Source organism: Lontra canadensis, unplaced genomic scaffold, assembly GCF_010015895.1.
Source record: "Lontra canadensis isolate GAN:19392208 unplaced genomic scaffold, GSC_riverotter_1.0 scaffold2, whole genome shotgun sequence".
Lineage (NCBI taxonomy): Eukaryota > Metazoa > Chordata > Mammalia > Carnivora > Mustelidae > Lontra > Lontra canadensis.
Window position 1 is genome coordinate 38,927,557 of NW_022630996.1, and position 26,312 is coordinate 38,953,868.

The window sequence follows — 26,312 nt, forward strand, 5'->3', positions numbered from 1 at the left end:
GGTCATGCTTTGTGCATTTTGTTATTGATTTTGCTGTTTACAGGTGCCTTCAAGTGTAGTGCTGTCTCACGTTTCTTTCTTTTTTTTTTTTTCAAGATTTTATTTATTTATTTGATAGAGAGAGACACGGAGAGAGGGAACATAAGCAGGGGGAGTGGGAGAGGGAGAAGCAGGCTTCCTGCCGAGCAGGGAGCCCAATGTGGGGCTCAACCCCAGGACCCTGGGATCATGACCTGAGCCGAAGGCAGATGCTTAATGACTGAGCCACACAGGTACCCCATGTCTACTCTTTCTAAGTGTAAGAAGGCTGTGATGTGCCTTATAGAGAAAATACATGTGTCAGGTATACTTCATTCAGGCACAAGTTATAGTACCATTGGCCATGGGATCAATGTTAATGAATCAACAATATATACTAAATAAGGTATCTTTAAACAGAAACACACATAGAACAAGTCTATATACTGATAAGTTGACCAAATTGTGAACAGCGGTTTGTAGGAACCAAACTCTGTTTTTCCGCTAGAAGCAATGGTTCAGTATTTGCTAATTCAGTGTCTATAGTAACTTTATAGAACATAATCACGAATAATTAGAATCAATTGTAATGTCATAAAGAATATCCCTGTCCACAGATATTTGTCCTTAACTTGACTAGTCCCCGGAGACAAATTCCTAAAAGTAAGATTATTGGTCAAATAACAGTACTGTTTCCACAGAAATTCTCCTATCTTTATTATTTACTCAAGGGATGAGACTCCTTGCCTCAGATTAACAGCTATGAAATGCATCTTCTTTTCCCACAACTCATATGGAAAAAACAGGGTCTTTTATTTCAGGGGAGATGAGCAAGAAACTTGTTTAAAATTTTATTTTCAAAATATTTATTAAACACTTAAACATAAATAAAAGCTTACTATGGTTGTCTTGGACTGATCTGAATCGGGTTTTAGTGGTTAGAGCCAATGGAATAAGCAAATTTGAAAGGGTGGCATTTTCAACCACAAGCTATTACCTGAAATGTGGGACTCTGGCTTGACAGACAGAGAAGGCTGGTTGAAAACCTGACCGGTGGCTGGTGAATTCTGCCATCCTCTGGCCTCACTAGAAACCAGCAGAGCAACCTAAACTGACACACCTTTGTACTCTGTTAAGTCTGACATCATAGTTTACGTTCAAAGGATCTTGAGACTTAGAGTAGAAGGCCAATGAAGCGCTCATATTTTCTACAAAGTCAGCACACAGACATCACAGATAAGAACAGTGAGTCGGGAAAAACCCTCCTCATTCTGCCTTTTCAACACTGGGTTGGATGGGATGGCACAACGTGGTCAAGTGACCCGTGTTATCAAGCTAATGTCTGCCTTAGGATCTACTAGTATACCCTCTTGAGGCCAATCCCTGTCAAGTGTCACATCATGGATAAACAATCAAACTCCCAAGATCAATGGTTTAAGTTTAATCGCTTGCTTCGGACCTCACTTCTATTTTTACCTGTTATATTATCATCTGTATTTTCTTCACTTGATATGCTGCAATCTATCTCTGCAGGTTTTAAATATAAGGAGCTTTTATTTTTCATTAGGATTTCTTCATCAGCATTTATTTCCATATGTAAAGATCCATTTTCACAACTGTTCAACTCCATTTGCCTGAAAATTTTTTATAAGGAGAAAAACCAAAAAGTCCAATTATTTCATCTTACATAGATTGCCTACGTAGAGCTTACTCTGAGAAAGGCTGGAGGGGTTCACAAGCATCAACTCCTTCTAAGAGTGATTAAAAACCAGTATTGTTGCATCAGTCAAACCTCTCAGCCTTCTGCCTCCCAGACGTATCTGTCTATGGTGAGAGCAGGCCCGTCTCCCAACTGAGATTCTGCAATCAAAGAGCCATTCTTGGCTTCTCATGGACCCTCAGGTGACTCAGACTTCCTGCTCCCCACCAGCAACAGGAAATAGTCATTGACAGTTCTTTGGTTTTCAATCAGCTTTCTACATGGACACATTTAACACTTTTCTCACTTTCCTCAGCTTCTCCCTGGGAAGTGTTTCTCTCTCTTCAGCTCTCAAACTCACTAGCCACTCCTATGTGTTTGCCTACCAGTTAACTGTCTAGAAGCTACATGCTGTGGTCAGGGGAGGATACTCCCCACCAAGTATGTCTGACAGAAAAAGCCCAGGAGGACACAGGATACCTCCTGAGGATCTGTTGCTCTTCAGGGTAACAGAAAAGGCTTTTTTAACATGCAAGTGGAACAGCTAATTCTGTTGAAGGAATAATCACAACATCTTATAAGTGATTAGATCCAACCAAATTAGAACAAAAATATTTTCGCCTAATAAAAACAAAGGGAAAGGATCCAAGCTCTATGGTGACTCCAGGAAAAGCATTTTTTCCCTAAAGAAATGCCATATTTCAACTTAGCAATTTAAAATGTAGGTGTTTATTAAGGAAATATCATGAGAAAAAAGTCTACAATTTTTTCTAGTAGAAATATTTAGAACAAAGTAAAAATGTTAACCAAACTGGAACAATCCTTATACTAAAGCAAACAATAATATACAAAGAGAGTTGAAACATTAAATAATAATTTGAAAGGACAAATATATGGAGTATGTCAAAATATAGGAATGGTTATATAAAATACTAACTGAATAAAGACCCCAAATAATAGGAACACAACTATGTAAATGTGTACTTTTTTCTAAAACTGAAGGAGCAATTAGAGGAAGAACTAGTTTAGATTTTGATATTAAGTTGTTCTTTTTTAAACTGTAAGGCTACCTAACATTTTTATTTTTAAATAAAACAAAATCGTACTGTCTTTTCTGGATAAAAGCACATTTAAGTCGATGTCCGGCTCCTCCACAAAAGAAGAGGCCCCAACCCTTAGCACACTAGAGCAATTAAAAGTTACTACAGTGGTGGGCAGGCCCATCTATACCTGGGGGAAAATGCAAACATCTTCCCAGGTAGTCTGTGCTGAGTGAAAGGTCTGCATTGCTTCAAGATCACCTCCAAGAGGGAAATCAGATACTGTTTCCTTCTGGTATTATCTCAAATCATGATCAAAATATTTTTTTTAAACAAACAATAAAAAATTATTTGTTTTTAGAAAGAAGAAAAACCAAAAGAGTTACTGTACCTTTCCAATGAATTATGAATCGGTATAATAGGATGTTTCATCTTTAAAAGAAGCAAAAAAAAAAAAAAAAGAAAAAAAAGAAAGCTTCGTGTTAAACTTCAACAGAGCATATTTAGAGTTTCATCATATATCAAAGTGGTAAATATGACCATAATATAACTGCCCGACTCAACAGGAACAATTTCTCCCAAAAGAAGGGAGTCATTAATCTCAACCAGTCCTTTGTATTTTTTCCAGTAAGTGTACCCACACTTCTAAGGAAAAGGAAGATGGCTCTTCTGAAGGATCTAATTGCTATAGCCAAACCCCTGGTGGTTGACTTTCTCATAATTTTAGTTATATTCATTGAAGATGATGATGCATTGTCTCAAACACTAAAAGTATAAAGATAAACAGTATGGAGGTTCCTACCCTTAAGGTAATTTCAATAAGAATAACCCTAAAATAGGGGTATGCATAGAGGTGTTCCTAGCCCAACTTAGGGATACAGGGAGGGGAAATTAAATATTGAAGGATGGGGAAATGCTAATGAGGGGAAGATAAATGAGAACAGCATGCTTGGCACTGGGAAATGATGTGAAGATGTCAGGGGAGCTATATGCAGTTAGTATGTTAAGCCAGGTAATGACAGAGTAAGAGGCTGGGGGTCTGGAAGTTTTGACATTAACCTTTGGCAATGAGGGAGGCACTGAGAGGTTTAGGTAAAGTGGTCCAGTTTATACTTCATGAACAGAAATACCATTGGCTGCCTTGAAGGGTTAGGCTGAAAGTAACTAGTTAGAAGGTCACCACAAATCTTGGCAAGATTCACTGGACAAGGAGGATGAAAAGAGACTAGCTACATCAAAGACAGGTTTAGGTGATAAAACTGCTAAAAATTAATGGATATGGAGGACTGAGGGCAGAAATTTGTAAGTGGACAGCAAGGGAAGGTCACTAAAAAAACGTCTTTCTCAGTCACCAAAGAGTGATGATTAACATGGTTCCTTACATCACTTTTTAACTTCTAAGCTTTTCATTATGTCCTGCTGCTGCCAAGCTGAGCTGGCTTTACCTTGTTGGACTTGAGCACGGCCAGCTGTGGTGAACCTGGGGGAGTGCGATAGAGGAGCTCAGAGGTGAAGGCTGCGTTTGCTATCTGCATGCATTCTTCCAAAGTCTTTAGAAAAGTATTGCAGGTTGATTTCAGCAGAGTTCCCACATCGATTCCTTCCTATGAAACAAGAGAGAAAGACTCCTTTACCTTGCCAAAAAAGAAAGAGCCTGATGGCGGAATGTCTGTAGAGGTTTTTATCCACAATGTAGTAATAATGTACCCAGCTATTTTGCTGGACAAATACATACATAATTTACAAAAGGAAAATATTGAGTCCACTTTATCTACTAACATGAAATAGGGAATCACATGGACCAAAGATCAGTGGAATCAATGGAAAAATGTCTCCCGTTGCCTGAGTAAAAACGAGGTTCTAGAATAAAAGAATTAGAAACCATAAGTCATTCATTATTTACTTTCAGAATGGGTTTTTGGCTTTTGGTACAGATGACTTAAAGAGCTTTTAACAACTGGAATTCTTTTTGAGTATCTAATCACCTTTTCTCCCATTATTTTACTTGTTCAGGGTGTTTTTCCTCTGAATATTGATATTAATAAGTTGTTCAGGAAACTGAGGTCACACCCTGACTACAGAGTACAGTAAACACATCTTAATGGTATAAATGAAACAAGACTGGGCCCAAGATGGAGTTGTTCATGCTAAGCCTCACATCAGCAAACAGTATGGAGGTTCCTCAAAAAGTTGAAAATAGAACTACCCTATGACCCAGCAATTGCACTATTGGGTATTTACTCTAAAGATACAATTGTACTGACCTGAAGGGGCACGTGCACCCGAATGTTTGTAGCAACAATGTCCACAATAGTCAAACTATGGAAAGAACCTAGATGTCCATCAACAGATGAATGGATAAAGAAGATGTAATATGTATGTATGTATGTATGCGTGTGTGTGTGTATATATATAGATATATACATAACATACATACATACAATGGAATACTATGCAGCCATCAAAAAATGAAATATTGCCATCTGCAATGACATGGATGGAACTACAGGGTATTTATGCTAAGTGAAATAAGTCAATCAGAGAGAGACAATTATCATATGATCTCACTGATATGAGGAATTTGAGAAACAAGACAGAGGACCATAGGGGAAAGCAGGGAAAAATGAGACAAGATGAAATCAGAGAGGGAGATGAACCATAAGAGATTCTTAATCTCAGGAAACAAATTGAGGGTTGCTAGGGTGTTGGGGGGGTAGAAATAGGGTTATGGACACTGGGGAGGGTATGTGCTATGGTGAGTGCTGTGAATTGTGTAAGACTGATGATTCACAGACCTGTACCCCTGAAGCAAATAATACATAATATGTTAATTTTAAAAAATTGCTATGTTCCCATTTTCCCTTCCCTGTTAGGCCAGGGCTCTACTGTGATATGACTGACATGGGGGGGCTAATTTTCGGAGTGGGGGAAGTTGGTGGGGGAGCTCTCCTGCCCACTGCAGGATGTGAAGCAGCATCCTAGCCTCCCTACACTAGATGCCAAGAGCACTCCTTCAGTCGTGTTGACCAACAATATGTCTCCAAATGCTGCAAATTTCTCCTAAGGGGCAAAACTGCTCTGGGCTGAGAATCACTGCTCTGAACTATAAGCATCCCAAGAGCAGGACTGAAAGGTTTTTTTGGTATCCCTCTCCTCCTGCCTCCGACCACACTGTCTTGTACACAACAGGCAGTTGTAGCCTGTTGTGTACAAGAAATACTAAGAAAGCCCAAAAGGAAGTGAATGAAAGTGAGTTAAATCACCCTTACAAGAAAATCTGAAAGCATATATACCATTAGCAGCATAATATTCTTCTACTAAAACCATTAACTAGACTCTACCAATTCTTCATTTTGTAAGCATTGTTGTTCAGATTATAACTACTCTGAGAGTAGAGAGAGACCTCCCTGGGTAGTACCGAACCATTCAACACACAGCCTAACACCAGATAGATCTTTTAATACATTAGGATGAGTAAATGACAACTTTATAAATAAACATTAAAAATTGTAATCCTTACTGACAATGGGCAGAAAAAAAAGCTGTGTCTCCATCTTTGAAAGCTCTAGTCTATACTAAAGCACAGTTACTATGTCACCAATAAAACCCTTTTACAGGGGTGCCTGGCTGGCTTAGTCCATAGAGCATGCAATTTTTTTTTTTTTTTTAAGATTTTACTTATTTATTTGACAGACAGAGATCACAAGTAGGCAGAGAGGCAGGCAGAGAGAGAGGAGGAAGCAGGCTCCCTGCTGAGCAGAGAGCCTGATGTGGGGCTCGATCCCAGGACCCTGGATCATGACCTGAGCTGAAGGCAGAGGCTTTAACCCACTGAGCCACCCAGGCGCCCCAGCATGCAATTCTTGATCTCTGGGTGGTGAGTTCAAGCTCCATGTTGGGTATAGAACTTACTTAAAAAATAAATAAGTAAATAAAATAAAATCTTGTTATAATCTCATCAAAGATGACAGGTACACATTATTGATATACATGATGTTGGTATGTTGATATGTTAGTAGCCACACCTATAGAAGTAGCTGTGCTAGAAAGGTAAGGCTGTATTTATAAAGTGATGCAAAGTGGGGAAAAACATATTTTAGTACATCAGCTAGGCTAGTGGCACCAATGTTAAAGGTTCCAAATGTTACCAACTAATTAATCCTGACTTCATTCCATGAAGGAAAAGTATATGCTTCTGTATGCTGAAATGCACACATTTCTTCTCTTTGTTGAATTTTGTTACTTTGTTCCTCCGAAAAATAGTAAGTTCTAAAATAGTCAAGGACCGTTTGAGAGTAATCAATACCTGTTGATGTTGCTACATCTGGTGCTACTTTTCCTGTCACTAAGACAAGTAGTATTTTACCTCAGAATTGGACACACCAGTTGTGGTCACTTCTTTTGTTTTATCCACTTGCTGAACAAGGAGGTCACAGTACAGTCTTAGTTCCGACATTTTGGTTTTCAAGTTTTCAGTGTTTTCAGCAAACTCTAAATAACAAAATGATGATAATATAATTATCAGGATGAATAAGTAATTGACTAGTGAGCATACCATAGAGTGGAAGTTATAACCTGTATGTAAAGTCAGATGTTTATGGTATGGGTTACAGATAAAATAAATATGAAGATAATGGGGGCAAGAAAAACAGAAAAAGGAGATATCTGGTCTTTTGTAATCTATATTATTTCTTGGGCCAACACACTGAATGATCACCAGTATGGGAAGAAGGATACAGCATACTTTTCAAACCCTCATGTCAGAACTGGTAGCAGAGTCAAGGGTTCATCTGCTGCACAGTTTTCACTATCTGTAAAATGGGGTCATAGCCATCTACCTGTTAACAGTACCCCAAACTGAAACTGTTCTGTAACGTGCAATTATCACTAAAAAGATGGCTTGTTGATTCACAGAACTGGTCCAGCATGCCACCCATCAAGACTAATGACGCCGTCAGTGCACCTGCTGCTCTCTCATTAGCACAGCGATCCAGCTACTCCGGCGCTGAGGGCTCAGCTGGTCATTATCACTTCTGTTTTTTTCCCCATGAAAAAGCTACACGTTACAACCTGATCTGAGTCAAAGCTGACAGTTTCTAGGATATGCTCCCAATTTAGCATTAAAAAACAACCAAGGAAGAGGCCATTTTCCTGTGTCTACCTGAAGAGTTAAGCACATCTACCACACCTGTCATGAGAAAGAGGCCCCTGTCCCCTGCCAATCTCTTCGGGGACAGGGGCTGGGAAGGTGACGCTAGGGCTCAGGCAGTAAGCCCTGGCACTCCCCGCTCCACCCCCGTCCACACAGAAAGTTGTGCCAGGGTTCTCTGGAGACCTAATGATGTTGAGTTAATGAGCATTAAGCAGTAGCAACCTAACAATTAAGTATCCATCCCACCTCAGGGAAGGGGTGGGGAGTGGGGTGTTACTGCAGAAAGTACCCTGCTCCGAGGCTTGTTTACCAAAGATCAACTTTGTGCCAGACTGGGTACTAAACAGGTTCATATCATTACTAATCCTCATGGCAACCCTTCTACCCCTCGTTATTACCTCTTTTTAAAATATGAGGAAGCTGAGGATTAGAGAGATTAAGTAACCTACGCCAAGGACAAAAAGCCAGTAATTTACAAAGCCATGATTTGAATCCAGGTGTGTCTGGCTCCAAAGCCTGTGCTCTCTCTAGTATGATATGCTAAGAGAGAAGAGTCAGATACAAGCTGTGGTTTAAATTCCAGAGGTATATGGCATTTGCAAGATACAGAAAGCTGGCTACATGGTCAGAAGCAAGATAACAAATATGAGAACCCAGAGATGCCAGAGGAGATTCCCAAGGTTTCCAGACCAGAGGACAATCGATACTTACCTTTTTCCTTCTGGGTCCTGCTGTCAGTCAGGCAAGCCTTGGCTGACCCCAGGGCTACCAGCCACCGCTGTCTCTCAGCCACACTTCTGGCCTTCAGGTAGAAATACTGCTCCCCAGGGATTATCAGGTCCATGCGTGTATTATCTACAGAATGAACTGGGAGCAAGGCAGAGGGAGGTCAGAAACCTAGAAGAGCCTTATCTGGGTAGCCTCCACCCCACCCAAATTCTTGAGCTCAACTGGTACAAGTCATTCTAGCTAGCCCTTACCACCTCCCCTAGTTTATTTATCTCTTTTTTGATGCCTCTGCTGATGAAGAGGAAAAGCCCTGGGTGGCTCCAACATATCACCAAGACTAAAAAAGAAGCACTCAATTCTCCTTATCAGAATAGAGACAGAATCTCTCTTTCGGCTTGTGTGTATAAAGTAATAGCACTCTGAGTCCAAAAAGGTTTGCATGCCAGCAAGAAAGGGTGCGCCTCTGTATCTAATTGGGTTTACTGGAAAGCAATCAAGAACACAATTATTTTTCCTTTTCTGCTGTCCTTCACAAGTTGGAACAAAAGTGTGAGACCTTTGGGAGAAGAAATAAGCAAACCACACTCTCCTTCACCTCCCATCTGGCTGCAAAATACCGTTCTCATCTGTTTCTCTTCTAATCTGTTTCAGAGCCACATCTTCTTAGCATGGCTCAAGACGTCCACAAACCAAGAAGTAAAGGCTATTTGCAGGTCTTTATCTGTTTGCTTGTTTTAAGTATGTAGCGGTGGTGAGAAGGTGTGTGTGCGTGCGTCCTGATCTAAACACAGAAGCATTTGACACTGCAGTAAAAAAACTAACTAAGCTTTGCACATAGTTGCTGGCTTTAGGTGAGCAAGTGATTAAAAAATGAGCACGAGATATGTGGTAAAGTACATTGCTCTCATTTATTTTAACTACTTCTTCAACAACCTCCTTGTAAAAACTGGCTGCAGTTTTAGGTCTTATTTGCAAGTCTTTCTTTGGGACATAACACTATGTATCTTTTACCATAAGAACGTCAGAGAGAGACACTCAGAGGTCAGTGCTTTTTTATTTTATGGGAGAAAGAAAAAGAAAACCTGCAAATGTCTTGGTTTCTCACCTTGAATTTCACAGACCGCCATTTGGATGCTCCCTTTGCAACCTTTCCAGGCATCTTCAGGAGAATCATAGTAGGATAATATCCCCCCACAGAGAAGGAACCACCGAGGCTGCCAACCTGCAAATAGAAGCAAGAGCCCAGTCTCAGTTACTGCCTACCTGGGAGCTGCCTCCCAGGACACAACAATGGGACCTGACAAAGGAGGCTGGGTCCCCAGCTCCTCCAAGGAGCTTAAATTCCAGGGGAAAGTCTAAGGGAAAGAAGTAGCTTAGTAAATACCTGTATGCATGATCCCATGCATAATGTTTTAAATTAAAAACAAACACCCACAGGGGCATATATTTTTAGTCACATAATATATAGTAGAAGTCTGCAAGGATCAGGAACATAGTGATGATTCTCTAGTTAACAGGATTATTGATGATTTTTATTTCCTTTACCTTTAATATGGTACTAGTAATCACCAGTTTTTAATTTTTTCAAGATAAAAGATTATTATTTCCTGAACATTGTTATCACACTCTTGCTCTCCTCTCCTCTGGTTAAGAAAAATTAACCTCCCCCCCAAAAAAAAGAAAAAAGAAAAATTAACCCAAACTTCGAAATGAAGCAGAACATCACACTGCTCTGAAAGAGGACTTCAACCACCTCTATTTTGACCTTAGTCTCTGCTTCCTGATTAAGTTCTTCTCACCGCTTATCTCCTAACTTAGGCATTCCCTGATAGGAACTCAAACTACTCCCTCAAGCATTAAAACCACTGCTCTGACTTCAGCAAGACCCTGTACAATTAACCCCAAGACAGTGATCGACCTGACCTTTACTGCCCAGCGTACATACCCACTGACATTTGTCCCACATTTTCCTTATCTAAACCCAGGGGTGAATTGTGTAAGACTGATGAATCACAGACCTGTACCCATGAAACAAATAATATATTATATGTTAATGAAAATAAATAAATTTTAAAAATAAATAAATTTTAAAAATAAAAAAAATAAACTCGAGAGTACTTTCAGCACTTTGGAGACTGTCCTAGAGATGTCAGTCTGCTGACTTGTTGGTGTTGGTCTCACTGAAATACATTATTTTCTTGTTTCACCACCACTCAGTCTCTCTCTCTTTGGAATCTGTCAGCAGCGAGTGGCTGAAGCTGGTCTGTGTGGGCTCCCCACTGAGTCAGGGGCTCTTGCACTGTGCCCCGGCTACAGCCCTTTCAATGTCACAGAGTTACAGAGTGCTAATAAGCCTGTGTGTAGGGGTATATGAGCCCTAGGAGAAGATAACTTTGACTTACTACTTAGTATTGATCCACTGAAATGAAATAATCTTAAAACATTCAAGGGCCTAACTACTTTTACTTTGGAGAATTTCAGGGGACAAACCATGTTTGGTTGAAATATACATCTTATCTAGTGCTGTTAGCCAATCTATATTCTAGACACACCAAACTTATTTTCTGTATTCTTGCTTCTGGGCTACTGCCTGAGCTGAATCTTCTTTTCTAAAATGTCATCTCTGACTATTTCTGCATAAGCCTTGTCACAGTCCTCAGTCAGATATATATTTTTCTTTCTCAGAAATGCTATAGCCCTTTAGGGATATACACTTTTCCGATGAGACTCTTCTGCAGCTGAGGCAGACAGAGAGGAGGCCTGTAGGAGCTTTGAGCACAACCCTAGGGGCTGCTTAGGTACAGATACCTGATGCCTGATTCACACAAATCAAGAGGCTTAAGACCCAAGAAGAGCTGTCCTTCAGTCCGGTCAGAAGGCAGGGAAAGACCAAAGTCCCAGCGTAGTCAGGCAGGAGGAGTTTCCTCTTTCTTAGCCTTTTTATTCTGTATAGGTCTTTGACTGATTGGATGAGACTCGCTCATATTAGGAAAGGCAATCTACCAATTCAAATGCCAATCCCATCCTGAAATACCCTCATAGACACACCCAGAAAGATGTCTGGCCAAATGTCTAGGCACCCCAGGGCGCAGGAAAACTGACACAGAAAATTAATCACACATCATCAATTTTAAGACATACCATTATTTTATGTAACGGAAGAAAAAATACCTGCCCATTAAGTAGTGACATGGTGCTGATTCTAAGATGCTTTCCAACTTCAGTTGTCAAAATGTAAAAAAAATCTATAAATTGAAAAAATGTGGCCCTAAACTAGGTTTATCTTACAGTAATCTGAAAAAAGCTAAACAGCCCCCCCCCCCACACACACACATGAGAAGCACAGCTGCAGTTAAGTCTTGAAAGTAGCTGGTAAACTGTAATAGCAACTGAAACACCACCTTCCCTGTAATAGGTTCTACATTTACCTAGAAGTTATAATTATACCAGGGGAAGTTCTACATATCATTATTTTATCCTATAGTTTGTAACTATAAAAACCATGACCAGGAATAACTTTTCTTTAAAGCATAAAGTTACTGGATTTTTCAGAAGGCACATTAAGAGACCACAGAGGTCTCATTCCCATTATATGAAATTTACAGGCAGAGAAACGGAGAGTCTGGAGTGGGACTGGGACACGCAGATACAGCTCACCAATAACTGTATGAGAAAAGAGGCAAGAATGAAGAGGCCATCAACCCATTTCCTGTTTTAAATTAATTTGCGGTTACCTTGACTGATGTCATAGTTAATTTTATGTGTCAACTTGGTGGACTGAGGGGTGCCCAGGCAGCTGACAAAATGCTGTTTCTGGTTCTGTCTGTGAGGGTGTCAGTGGCAGAGATCAGCATTTGCATCAGTAGACTGTGTAAAGACTGCCCTCCCATTGCAGGAGGGCACCATCCAAGCCACCGAGGGCCTGAGTAGAACAAAAGGCAGAAAAATGGAGAATTTGTTCTCTCTTTGAGCTGAGACATCCATCTTCTCCTGCCTTAGGACACTGGTGCTCCTGGTTCTCTGGATTATAGACCCAGATCAGGATTTATACCATCCACCACTCCAATTCTCAGGCCCTTGAACTCACACCAAATTTGCATCACCAGCTTTCCTGGTTCTCCAGCCTGCCTAGAGCAGATCATGGGACTTCTCATACATAACTGCAAGAGCTCCTCTGATAAAACCCTTCATGTATGATATATGCATACATACATATACATGTATGCATGTAATACGTATACAATTCTATATCTATTGGATCTGTTTTTCTAGAAAGCCCTCACTAACATACTTGGAAATAATAAAATATTCAAGGTAACAAAAGAGCAGATGAAAACTGTGGGTATAACCAGTCCCTGCTCTCTTAGATTACCATTAGATTAATCTTCCTGTCCAACCCCACTGCTTTTCTAAGCCATTCTCTATTGGAGATGGAATGTGGTATCAGCTAAACCCCCCACTTGGAAGGATTAGACAAGAAACTTCAATGAGCAGAGAAAAGTTTTAGCTTATATAAGCTAGCCCTGCCAGGGAGAAGATGGGGTAGGGGAGATGCCAAGGATGGGGTAGGGGAATAAAAGTACTTAATAAATAAAAGTACTTAAATGCCAATTTCACACACTTCACATTATCCTGGATTATTTCACTACAGAAGGCATAGTGGATATTTATTTTTGGCAACCGCCACATTTCTGTTACTGAAAATCTCCTTCTCCATACTCTATCCACGTAGTTGGGTGGGGCTGACCAGCTCCAGCGGGGACATGTGATTCAGGCTTAAATGACACTTCACATCCCCTGACCTCAAAGATACACTCTGCAACAGGCAAGTGAACCAAAGATAAACTTGGGACTATTGCTGGGTCTGGACAAAGGCAGAAAGAAATGGAGACTCTCTTTTTCCTTTGGTCTTGAAGATGTTTGCCTGGAGCTGCCAACAGTCATTCTGCCATCGCCAGAGACCTAAACATGATTCACACATGAAGGGAATCGGTGTAGGAGGATTTGAGGGAAGCAGGGAAAGGACGCAAATCTGGATTGACATTCACAACAAGGCCATGTTATAACCATAGATAAGATATCCACTGAACTTTTCAGTTAAGTGAGATTTAAAAAATAAAAAAGTGAGCCAATAAATATCTTTTTTTCCCCCTTCAAGTCTGAGTTGGTTTTTTCCCTAAATAAAAGATTACTAAATATCACATGATCAACTTCACTAAATGTAGAAAAAGCAAAAGCACTTGACAAAATTTAACACCCTTTCATAACAAAAACTCTGAACCAACTAGGAACAAAAGGGAACATCTTCATCCTGATAAAGGCCCCCCCCTGCCATAAAAAACCCCAAAAAGGCAAAACCAAAAACCCCCAAACCCCAAACTAGAGTCAGTCATACTTAATGACAAAAGACTGGATGCTTTTCCTGAGACAACATATGGATGCTTCCTCTTGCCACTTCTATTCAACATTATAGGAGGTTCTAGTCAGGGCAAAAAAATAAATAAAATAAGTTTAGCAAGGTTGCAAGATAGAAGACCACTATACAGGTATCAATTGTATTTGTATACAGTTGCAGTGAACTGAAAATGAAAGTAGACAGTTCCTTTTATAATAACATCAAAGAGAAAAAGATACCTAAGAATAAACTCAACAAAAGAAGTATAAAACTTATACTCTAAAAAATATAAAACATTATTCAAAGAAATTGAAAATCTGAATATCATTATTCCCAAACTGTTACCAGCTTGTTCTTTTCTCACATAGTGCTATGTCTGTCTATACTTAATTGATAGCAACTGTTTGCAAAATTCACTTTTTTCAGCTCAACTAATTGTTGAACAATATGTATTTTTTCAATGAGCATAATTTTCTTGATAAAAATGTACATATATTTGGATCTAAAATAGCATAGCTCATGTTAATTTATACTATATTTTCTTCCTTTTTTATTTCACAACTACCATTTTTAAATCCGATTTTCTAGAGATGTTCTTATTCCTTTAAAGATCCAAACCAAAAAGTGATTATTTGTGAGTCATACTCATGTCTAAAAAATATCGTAGCTTTCTTTTTTTTTTACTCAGTACCCTTGTGACAAGTAACTCATCCAAACATTTCCCTAAAGGAAAAAAAAAACGGGTACTCCATTAAAAAGGCACTTTACTTCCTTTTTCCGCCCCTGCCAAGATTTTATTTTTAAGTAATCTCTATCCCCAGCACAGGGCTTGAACTCACAACCTTAAGGTCAAGAGTCACATGCTCTACTGACTGAGCCAGCCAGGCACCCTGACACTTAAATTCTTAAAAATATTTTAAAATTTACATGTAGTGAAATTTCTTCTTTGGTTAACAGTTCTGAGTTTCAACAAATGCATAATCTTCGAACCACCACCAAAATAAAGATACAGAAAGGGTGCGTGGGTGGCTCAGTTGGTTAAGCAACTGCCTTTGGCTCAGGTTATAATCCCAGAGTCCCGGAATCCAGTCCCGCATCGGGCTCCCAGCTCCACAGCGAGCCAGCTTCTCCCTTTGACCTTCTCCCATCTCAGGTTCTCTCTCACTGTCTCTCTCTCAAGTAAATAAATAAAATCTTAAAAAGAAATTAAAAAATTAAAAAATTTAAAATAAAGATACAGTTAAATTCCATTATCCTCCCCTTAAAATTCCCTTGTGCTGCCCCTCTGAGGTCAAGCCCTCTTCCCACATTTTATCCCTGGCCAACCACTGTTGTGTCCTCATTTTAAGTTGAAACTATTTCACAATTTTCTTGGGAGACTTCCTCTTCGACCCACAGGTTACTCAGAAGTATATTGTTTAATTTCCTAACATTTGGGGATTTCCCACATCTTTCTGTCACTGATTTTTAGTTTATTTCTGTTAAAGACAAGGGCATTCTTTTCAATTGGGCACGGTTTCTACTGTCACCCAGAACATGACTGATCTTAGTGAATGTCCCACATGCATTTGAACAAAAAAAATGCAGGAGGGGTGCCTGGGTGGCTCAGTGGGTGGAGTGTCTGCCTTCAGCTGGTGTCATGGTCCCAAGGTCCTGGGATCCAGCCCCAGGTTCGGCTCCCCGCTCAGAGGGTAGGCTGCTTCTCCCTCTGCTCCTCCCCCTGCCCCTACCCCTGCTCATGCTCACTTTCTCTCTCAAATATATAAATAAATCTTTTTACAAAGGGAAAAAAATACAGTATTCAGCTGCTGTTTGAAGGATTACTCTACAAACGTCAGGTCAAATTGGTGGAGAGCGTTCAGATCTTCTGTATCTTTGGATGATTTACTGTCTACTTGTTCTATGGATTACTAAGAGAAGAATGTTGAAGTTTCCAAAAATAATTGTGGATTTACTTTTCCTTTCAGTTATACCAATTTTTTTTTTCTGTTCTTAAGACTGGATAATTTCTATTGACTTATCCTCAAGCTTACTGTTTCTTTTCTGTGTCATCTATATTCTACTGAGCCCATCTACTGATTTATTTTTAAAAATTATATACTTTTTAGTTCTAAAATGTCTATTTAGTCCTTTTCAGTATTTTATATTTCTCTGCTAAGAATCTATACCTTTCCATTTGTTTCAAGAGTATTCACCTTTACCATGGTGGTGGTTTTGCTTCCCTCCCCAGTCTGCTTGCTATTATTTACTTTTCAGAGTTCTCAGGTAGTTGCATGAGTACATTGTTTTGTTTTAAGTTGTACTCAGTGGGAAAGAGGCTACAGTGAGCTTACTCCATCTTAGCCCAATAACAACACTCTTAAATAGGACTAGTAGGAAACCCACTAAGTGAGATGTCAACCTCATGCTAAGGTACAGCACTCTGCCTATAAACCCACCATAGTTTCTTCAGAACTTCTGCCAATTAGGTGTTATAGGAAACCAAAAGTTTACAGTATTATTGCCTAACAGGAAAAAATTAAATAAAAAAAATAACATGTTGCAAATTTCTAAAAATCCATAACGAAATGCTGCTGTACAGAAAAGCAGAAAAACAAAAAAAGGGGCTATTTAAATCTCTTATAGAAAATTAAGCTAAGGGGCGCGTGGGTGGCTCAGTCAGTTAAGCATCTGTTTTCAACTCAGGTCATGATCCCAGGGTCCTGGGAACCAGCCCCGTGTCTGGCTCCCTGCTCAGTAGGGAGTCGATTTCCTCTTCCTCTACCTCTGCTCTGCTCTCTCTCTTGTTCACTACTCTCAAATAAATAAAATCTTTAAAAAAGAAAAAAAGGAAATTAAGCTAAGTATAAAGAAAAAAAATTAACGAAAGGTGCTTTTTCATCAATCATAAGGGGTAAACACTAGTGACCATAATCAAACAGGAATAGCAAAGAAGCAAAAAGGCTGAATGCATCTCTAACTTCTTTCAGCTTTAATTTCCTTTTCTACAGAATTACAGAATGAGTCTAACAGTCTCTTTCAGCTTTCAAAACCCATAAACCTCTATCTTAAGTCAAAGTAATAGGAAAATCAATTCTTTTGCAGAATCTACTTCAAGAGAAATAGCTAATGTCAAGAAAATAAAGGCAGACGAAATGTCTTTATAGGAGTAACCAATCTTTCTGAAATGATGAGTCAAGACTTAATTTATTCACCATAATTTATTCACCATAAATTATGGTTGCTGTATTCATAATCCATACATATTATATGATGGTTACAATACAGTATATTAGGGGTGTTCTATAGATATGTTAAAGGTGAGAAAACCTACCATTTTTACATTGAAGGAAAGCAGTTATTAACCCCTGACCTCTACAGTTTTGGTGTCTTCCATGTCCAGTGGTGGGTGCTCAGCCATATTCCATCTCATCAGAACCCTCCCCCCAAACCTGGCTTCCCTCTGGGAGCTTCAGACAGGACAGTGGATAAGAAGGCTGTGGGCTCCTCTGCCAGGTCAGTCATAAGACTTTGTTGCAGCTGGGAAGAAGGGAAGAAGAGACATCCCTAATAGTAAAGAAAATAACCAAGTATTAACTAAATTATAGGTTCCTCAATTTACCATTAATTAATTCACAAAGCATTTTTTGAGCACTTATAATTTGCCAGGCTTAGAGATTTAGAGAAAAGAAGATCTCAGACTTCAAAGAGTAATAGTCTACTGGGGAGTCAGGCATGCAGATGGTGAGGAGTCTATAATTACAGTATATCATACAAATGATATTCTCTTCTGTTGAGCCTGCTGTAAGTTACCTCTGCTGTGTGCTTTGGGCTATTGAACCGTATATTTGTTATATTTACTTGTTCTAGGCAATGCTTCTGATACATGTCCTACCATCACCTTAATCAAGAAAATAGTCAGGAAACTGGTTCAAGTTCAGACTCATAACATCTAGATGTGTCATCTTGAGCATATTACTTAATTCCTCTGGGCATTATTTTCCCATTTATAAATGAAAGAGGTGGACTAAACAGAATAGCTAAGGTTTAATATGTCATCTTTCTTCTGACTATACTGTCACTTTTAACAAACTCAGCATCCTCTTACTATCCTAGCTCCAAATCTGAGGGCCACTTCTGCCCCATCCCTCCAGTTCAGTCTCTAAGTCTTTCCCAACTGCCCTCATTTTCACTCTTGGCTTCAACATTATACCATGCCCATGCTGAGGCATATGGCATAAAATCATGGGAAGGACATGAAGTCAGGCAGACCTGGCTCAAGACTTATTTGCTGTGCAAATTCTTTTTTTTTTTTTTTTTTTTTTTTTAAGATTTACTTATTTGAGGGAGAGAGAGAGAGAAACCTGAGCAGACTTCTTGCTGAGTGCAGAGCTGGACAAAGAGCTCGATCTCATGACCCTTAGGTCAGATCTGAGCCGAAATCAAGAGCTGAACACTCAACCAACTATGCCACTCAGGTGCCCCATACTGTGTGATTCTAAGTTAATTATTTATCTTAAAAGCCTTGGTTTATTCATCTGTGAAATGGAGGATACTGCCTCCCTTTTCCCCTTTCATCATCATCTTGTCCTGTATTTCAACTTTCCCTCCTTCCTTATTATGTTTTAGCCAGCTAAATCTTCCTTACGTACTGTTTTTACCTGTTCTTCCTTCCTATTGAGAAACTCCAAGTAACTCCCTACCAATTAAAAACTATCAGGGTTGATTTGGCTTAACCCAACAACACCCCAGTATTTCCTCCTGCTCTCAGGACAGAACTCTCCTTTTTAGTACTGCTGGTTTCCTTACTGAGAGTCACTTCTATTCCCTCGCCTTTCCCTTCTGCCCAGGTCAATTCCACCCACCTGTTGGTCCCACTTCTTCCATGAAGTCTTCCCTGACCACTTCTGAAAAAGGATTCCTACATTTTCCTTTCTTTTCCCATCCCTTTCCTCCCTCCCTCCCTCCCCACTGCCTTTCTTTCTTCCTCCGTCCCTTCTTTTTAGGATTCCTACATTTTTCTTAACAAAGGTATGCCTATCTCCTTGGACCAGTTTTATATCTTACTCATATTCTTTCTTCCCTGTATCATTTCTGGCTGCTTACATGGGCCTCAGAAGATGAAGGGCTGGTCTCCATCCAAGCTGCATATATTGGCCAGTAGAAGCAGAAAAGCAAAAGGACATGTGTGATGTCAACTTGGACAACCAAAGACTTTAACATTCCAGCCTGTCAAGGTTGCCCCAAATTTGCCTTTAAAATTCCAGTAAAGACACAGGCTGATAGTTAACAGCTAACTACACCTAGGGATCAGTGATACGCAATGTGGTTCTTCTAAGCCTTGTCAAGCCACAGCCTTGAAACAACCATGTAAAGGTTTAAGGGTCAAAATCATGAATTTAAAAAGGCATTTTTCATAGTTAAGAGGGATATCCACTACACTATGATCTCCTTGAGAACAGATCATGTCTTATTCAAAACAGTATCCCTAACACACACACAGGGTCTAGTAAGAAGCTGATACTTATTGTTTCATTCATTCTTAGTGAATGAATGATTGACTGACTGGAGGCTATTAGACTGTGTTAAAAAGTAGATTGTTGAAACCATTCCTCAGGTATTTAAAAACCAAGACAGAGCTAACCTTGCCTTGGATTACACAAGAACAATTCTACCTAAAGGGCATGGAATAGATTCTCAAGCAAATGATATTTTGTTTCCTCTCTGGCTAACACTTTAAGTCAGCCATTTTTCCATCTCTCCTGGTACTGTTATACCCTCCACAAACTTGAAAATAGATCTAAGGAGAGAAACACCCAAGCACCATGGTATTTTTCTTGGACTAACCCTCCCCATTGTCTCATTCATCTGTCTTGTGTACAACAGAGCTCCATTGCCCGTTTTCTTATCTGTCTCAAATCTATTCCTAATGGAATTCAACTATCTTTTGCTCAATTCTGAATAAGATGAAAGTAATGGTAACAGGAAATGGCAGAGATTAAACGCTGAGAGTATAATCTGAGAAAAATGGTCCCCAAACCTCTTCAGTCTACAGACATAAGATTCCACAGTCATACACCCCTAACATCCCCAACTACATCACACATGAGAATCAAGGGAAAGATTGGTACTGCTTTTGATGGATTGCCAATGAGGCAATGGTCTAACATCTCTTATGTTCCTTACCAGATTATTAATTTTTCCTAGAAGCAAAAGTACAGTAGTACACAAAATTACTTGATCTGTAATCAGCATTCATTAAAAAGAATGACAGTCATATGACTTATAGAGTCAATTCCATCAATTTCAAGATTCTGAGGGTTCATTTGAATATCTTCCTTTATAAATTATACCATTCCAACTCCCAAAAGGAGGATTTAAAGAATTCAGGATACAAATATTCTCAGAAGCCATGAGGAGTCAGAGCTTGCACACAGATAAAATTAACAAGTGAATTTTTCTGGCATCGTTAATCAAACAGTTGTCAAATTAACCTAACAGCAAGCAAACTATGTACCAGGCAGGTTCATATAATGTTACCCATCTCATCTTCATAATAGACCTAGTGTGGCTATTATTCTTGCTGTCATCTTAAAACCAAGGCTCAGGGAGATTAAGTAACTTGCTCAAGGTGTCAGCACTAGTAAGTAGCCAAGCGGAACTTTGAATTCAGGGCTTTCCGACTTCAAACCTTTGCATTTAAAACATTCAAATATACTGGCCCATGATCCCATCACTGAAATTATGAAAAAAGAGTTGAACACTGGATACCACAGAGAATGTGAAGAATAAAGGGGACCCTTAACTCTCATACCATACACAAAATGGACCACAGACCTAAATGTAGGAGCTCAAACTATAAAAACTTAGAAAAAAAACAGAAGTAAATCTTCATGACTTTGGGTTAAGTTAGACAATAGTTTCTTAAGATACGACGGTAAAAGCACAAGCAATAAAAGAAGAAAACTGATAAACTGGGCATCAAAATTAAAAACTTTTGTGCCGTAAATGACACCATTAAGAAAGTGAGAGGTAATCTACAGAACAGGAAAAATACTTGCAAGTCATATATTTGATAAGGAACCTGTATTACAATTCTATAATAACAAAATAACTCTGTCAACAAGTGGGCAAAGGCAGTAAATAGACATTTCTCCAAAGAAGATATACAAATGGCTCATAAGCACATGAAAAGATGATCAACTTCCTTAGTCATCAGAGAAACAGAAATCAAAACCACAAGGAGATACCACTTCACACTCACTGGAATGGATATGATAAAAAAGGTAGATAATAATGAATGTTGGTGAGAATGTGGAAAGAGAAAAACATTCTTTCATTACTGTTAAGAATGTAAAATGGAACAGCCAGTTTGGTAAAGAGCTTGGTAGTTCCCCCAAACTATTCAACGGAGTTACTGTATGACCCAGCAATTGGACTCCTAGGTTTATATTCAGGAAAAATGAAAACATGTCCATAACAAAAACTTGACACAAATATTCACAGCACCTTTACTCATAATAATCAAAACAAATAGAGCAACTCAAATTTTGAATTGATGAACAGATAAACAAAACAATGGTATATCAGTACACTGGAATATTATTTGTAATAAAAAGAAATGAAGTACTGATGCATGTTATACATTCATAAGCCCCCCTCCCAAAAAAGAAGTCAGTCACAAAAGACCACATAATATATGGTTCCCTTTATATGAAACATTTAGAATACACAAGTTTACACAGACATAAGATTAGTGGTTGTCAAAGAGAAGAAGGGGTAGGGTGGGAATGATTGCTAACTGGGTTTCTTTTAGGGATAATGCAAATGTTTCAAAATTGTGGTGATGGTTGCACTCTGTAAATGCACTAAAAACTATTAACTAGTATACTTTAAATGGTGAAATTTACGATAAGTGAATCATCATCTCAATAAAGATGTTAAAACAACAACAAAAAGATGCTGACCAGTGGTTATGAGACCATGAGAATCTTACTCTGGATCACTCACTTCTAGATGTCTTCTTGGCACTGTCTATACAGCACAGACATATATGGGCAAGAGTAACCTTCCTCCACCTGGGTTTGGGAGGTAGTAAGCAAAATTATAGCACCTCCTCAGACAACCATCTGGTCAGCATGATGCAAGTTTTTGTTATTTTTGGAAGGCAGTACTGCGATATGCTTGTGCCCTAACCTGCTGGTTGGGCCCATGAAGTCTGTAGTGGATAGCGCTCAGGGCAGCAGTGTTCCTGTTTGCTGAGTGAGCAGGAAAGGGACCTAAAACTGCAAAGCAGAATGCTCACAGCACAGCTCAGAAAATTTCCTTGTGACAAAACATATGCACAACGCTGAGCAAAGTCTTCCTCACTCCTGAGCTCCTCTCTTCCTCCTACCCCCAAATAGAGTCTGCTATTCTAGGTCAACATACTTTAAATATAGGTGCATTATGAATCAGCTAGAATTATATAATGATCAAGCAGGAAGGACCTTTCAAAGTATTATGTAATGGAGCAATGACTCTGAAGCCACTTACTAACCGTGTGACCTTGGGCCAGTTCCTTCACTTTCTGTGTCTCAGTATCTTCATCTGGAAAATGGGAATAATAAAGGCAACTGCTCCTTAAAATTGCCATGGAGATTAAATGAGTTAATCCATGTAAAATGTTTAGAATAATGCCTGGAACATTATTGAGTCTTTTACTATTTTTATAATTTTTAACTGGTAAATCTCATCATTTTTACAGAGGAAGATGCTAAGCTCAGAATGGAAAAGCGACTCTGAAGCTGGCAGTGACAGAGCTGGTATCAGCGGACTCCTCAACTAGAGCTCTACTGTAGAGCATTCATTTACAACCGAGCATATGTAATATTCCTTGACCAACTTTTAGGGCATGAAAGATACAAATAACAAACATACAATGCTTAGCTCTGCATCTCAAACAGTACAGGTGCTTGTGAAATGTCTGATCCATTTCCTCTTTATTCCAGGTTTAATCTAAGAGTTGAAGAGACGACTTGACACTAAATCCCAGAAAGTCCAATGTTCTGATGCTTAAAAAGTGGTATGGTTTAGGGCTGTTGAAGAAGAAAATACACATAAGCTCTCACTTTCTCTCGCTCTTTTTTTTTTTTTTCTTCCATTTTCCTTTTAAGGAGCACAGGGTACCTGAATATAATACCTAGCATACTAGGAAAAGGGACTGCTTCTATTTCTGTAGTTTAGCACTATACTCATGCAAACAATTTAGATGTTATTCTCAGGGCTTGATGATGCCTCCAACTTCCAGTAATTGATACCTACCAGTTTATCTCAAGAGGCAAGAGAAACTCACAAAATACAGTATTTAGCAAAATACAATAAATGCAATCAAAGTAAGCTTTTAAACAATCTCATCATCATCTCTCTCTCTTTCACACGCTCCAACTACTCCACAGTGTTCAAACCAGCGTAAGAGGCCCTGCAGGGGCCTGTGGAGCTTCCTACAGACTCCTGCAGCCTTGCTGGAACCCTAGCCTCACTCTAAACTCTGCAGCCATGTGGGTCTTCTTTCCTTTCCTCACTTGCCTCTCTCTTTGCTGCTTTGGGGCCTTTATACAGACATTCCCTGTAGCTAAAAATTCTTTGCAACCTCCAGTTGCAGCTCTGCCTTGGCCTTGCTAACTAGCTTCTATTTATCCTTCAGGCTCTGCTTATATTTTTTCTTCAGAGAAGCCTTCCCCAATGACACAGACTAGCTTTTCTCCTTCACCTTCCCCCAAATCACACACGCTTGGAACATGCTTCTAAGTACTTATTCAACGAATGTCTCTCTCCCTATAAGCTCAAGGAAGGCTGGGATTGTGTCTCTTACTCAGTGTTGCTTGCCCTGTGGTTAACACAGTGCCCAGGACACCGCAGGTGCTGAATGAAATTAACAATGTCCTCCAAGTAGTCAAAGGATCAGCAAATAAACTGATTTCTTAACTGGTCCACTCAACTTTGACAAAAGATTTCCATATCAAGCTGTGGGCATGACAAAATTACACAAGCAGGTATGATTTAGAGAAAAGTTCAGAATGAACAAAAACTGGAGTTTGGATTATATGTATTTTAAAATTACTACATGCAAAACCTTAATACAAAATATTACTTTTAGAAACAAGCTTCATGGGGTGCCTGTGTGGCTCAGGTCATGATCCCAGGGGCCTGGAATAAAGCCCTGTGTCGCACCCCATGCCAGGCTTCCTGCTCAGTACGTAGCCGGCTTCTATCTGTCCTGCTCCCTTTGCTTGTGTGCTCTCTCTATCAAATGAATGAACAAAATCTTAAAAACAACAACAATCACACTATGCTCTTTTGGGAGACTAACTCACATAGGAGGGTAGAAGAAACTAGAATGCATTTGTTCCTCCTAGGCCATACTGCTCCTTTCTGAAGCAAATTGATGTCCTGATGAAAGACAATGTGTTGAAACATAACTGTAAGTATATTCAGGAAAAGTACCCAGCGGTGTGGTGGGGTTCTATGAACAGTGTGACCACAATGAGGAGGCACCTGATTCAAGGGAACAAGCAGCATGATATAAGGACAGTTGCCTTTGGCAATGGCTCCAGCCCCCTTTTTTTTAGGGCTTCCACCCTGGCACACTAGCAGAATTTGCTTGGGGCAGGGAAAAAAAAAGACTTTTCCAACAGGACAGATGGTACAAGCATCACATGATAAAGATTCCAAAAGATCCTTCTAGAGGAATTTCAATTTATTGAAAGATACATAACAACAGTTGGGGGGGTGGTGGTAAAAATGGCATTTCACAACAGGAAGCAGGTACTGTACCCAGAGATTAACCTTTCCATATAAATGAGGAGAGGAAGAAAGGTGAAGCAAAAAAAAAAAAAAAGGGGGGGTGTGGAGAGGAGGTAGAAGAAAAGAAAGATGAGTATTCAGGATGAAAGAAAAAAAGTTAAAAAGCAAGTGTGATGGAAAGGACTGAAAGACCAGGAACTAAAATTACTTTAGGACATAAGAGCCATACATCTCAGGAATTGGAGATACCTCAAAGGAAAATTACCTGATCAAGCATGTTCCCTTTAGCTTACAAGTGTTAACCAGCATTAGACATTCACCAAAGTCCAGCCACGAGTTATCCACATCTAGTTTAATCATCTGACATCAAAGAAAGTCCTCAAAAGCAAAGGCAAGATCTTCTAACACTTCTCCTCACTCAGCCTCTACTAATGATTATTAGAAAAATAAACAGGACTCACTCCTAACCATAGTTTGCATAAGGAAGAGATTCTGGGTACACCCAACAGGTGCACTTTTGGCTGTGCTAGGTAACCTCATCAAAGTCATTATGCCAACTGATCCTCCCAGACACATCAGTCCTTAAACCACCCCAGAGCATCAGCACACTATAACGTTTAAAAAACTGTTCTATCAAAGAAAGGGTGGGACAATATATCTCTCCCACCATAAGAGATACTGGGAATATCTTTGGTTTCAAATACAGTGCTATTAAAATTAATAAGTGTCCAGCTCATTTTCCACAACAAAGTTTAGTTCCCAAAAGGTGAGTAACACAAGTTTCCAGCAAGCAAAAGACTTTTACTAAGCATTGGTTGCACAAATGAAAAAAAAAAAAAAAAAAAAAAAGCCAGTTCTGAATCATATTCACAGTTGGAGAATAGTTATGACCTTCCAAGATACGAAATAAAGTACTTCCATACATTGGAAACGGTGCGGGGTACTATTTTTAAGCCATTCTGCTCAGCAGTGCAACAAAACAGTTGCTACGGTTTCATTTTATGGTAATTTGTGAGTCTGTAAAACAAAAAGAATGCTCAGTGAGAAAAGCAAAAACCGTGTACATACTTTGGAGCGTTCAAACTGTTGAGATGGCACTCTTGATACCTTGGTCCGCCCAGCTGACTCCGAAGGTGACAGAAGGAAAGTGTTTGCACTGGGAACTTTGTTTGAAAAAGGGACCTTTTACCTCCGGAATTCCAGCTCACCTTCGGCATTCATTTGAAACCTTCCAACCTATCTGCTGGCCGGGCGAGACCAGCTCCTTGGCCAGAATTCGACAGACTCCCAGAATACCCCACTGCGGAAGGCAGCGGCCCCCTCCCCTGACACCGAGGGCATCCTGCCTTTCAAGTCACCCCAAAGCTCAGTATTTCATAGCTTCTCCTGAAGCGAAAGGGCAGCCAAGGCCCTCATCGAGTCCCAACAGAGGTCTGTGTCCGAACAGCATGGGTGACACGGTCCTGTGAGAATACCTTTGGGTAAATACTCCCTGCCCATGCAGGCCTCTCTGGT

At 39.6% G+C, this 26,312-nt stretch overlaps 1 protein-coding gene across 2 annotated transcripts in view; it reads right to left on the minus strand.

Moving 5' to 3' along the window:
- PLEKHA8 (pleckstrin homology domain containing A8) overlaps positions 1-26,312 on the minus strand; it is a 49,311-nt gene that overhangs the window by 22,449 nt on the left and 550 nt on the right. For both annotated transcript variants that reach the window (XM_032872371.1, XM_032872380.1), the window contains exons 2-7: positions 9,744-9,860; positions 8,621-8,776; positions 7,124-7,248; positions 4,203-4,361; positions 3,149-3,189; positions 1,495-1,652 (exon numbers count right to left, since the gene is read on the minus strand). In XM_032872371.1, the coding sequence (XP_032728262.1) occupies positions 1,495-1,652; positions 3,149-3,189; positions 4,203-4,361; positions 7,124-7,248; positions 8,621-8,776; positions 9,744-9,860 (756 nt within the window). The remainder of the gene's footprint in view (positions 1-1,494; positions 1,653-3,148; positions 3,190-4,202; positions 4,362-7,123; positions 7,249-8,620; positions 8,777-9,743; positions 9,861-26,312) is intronic.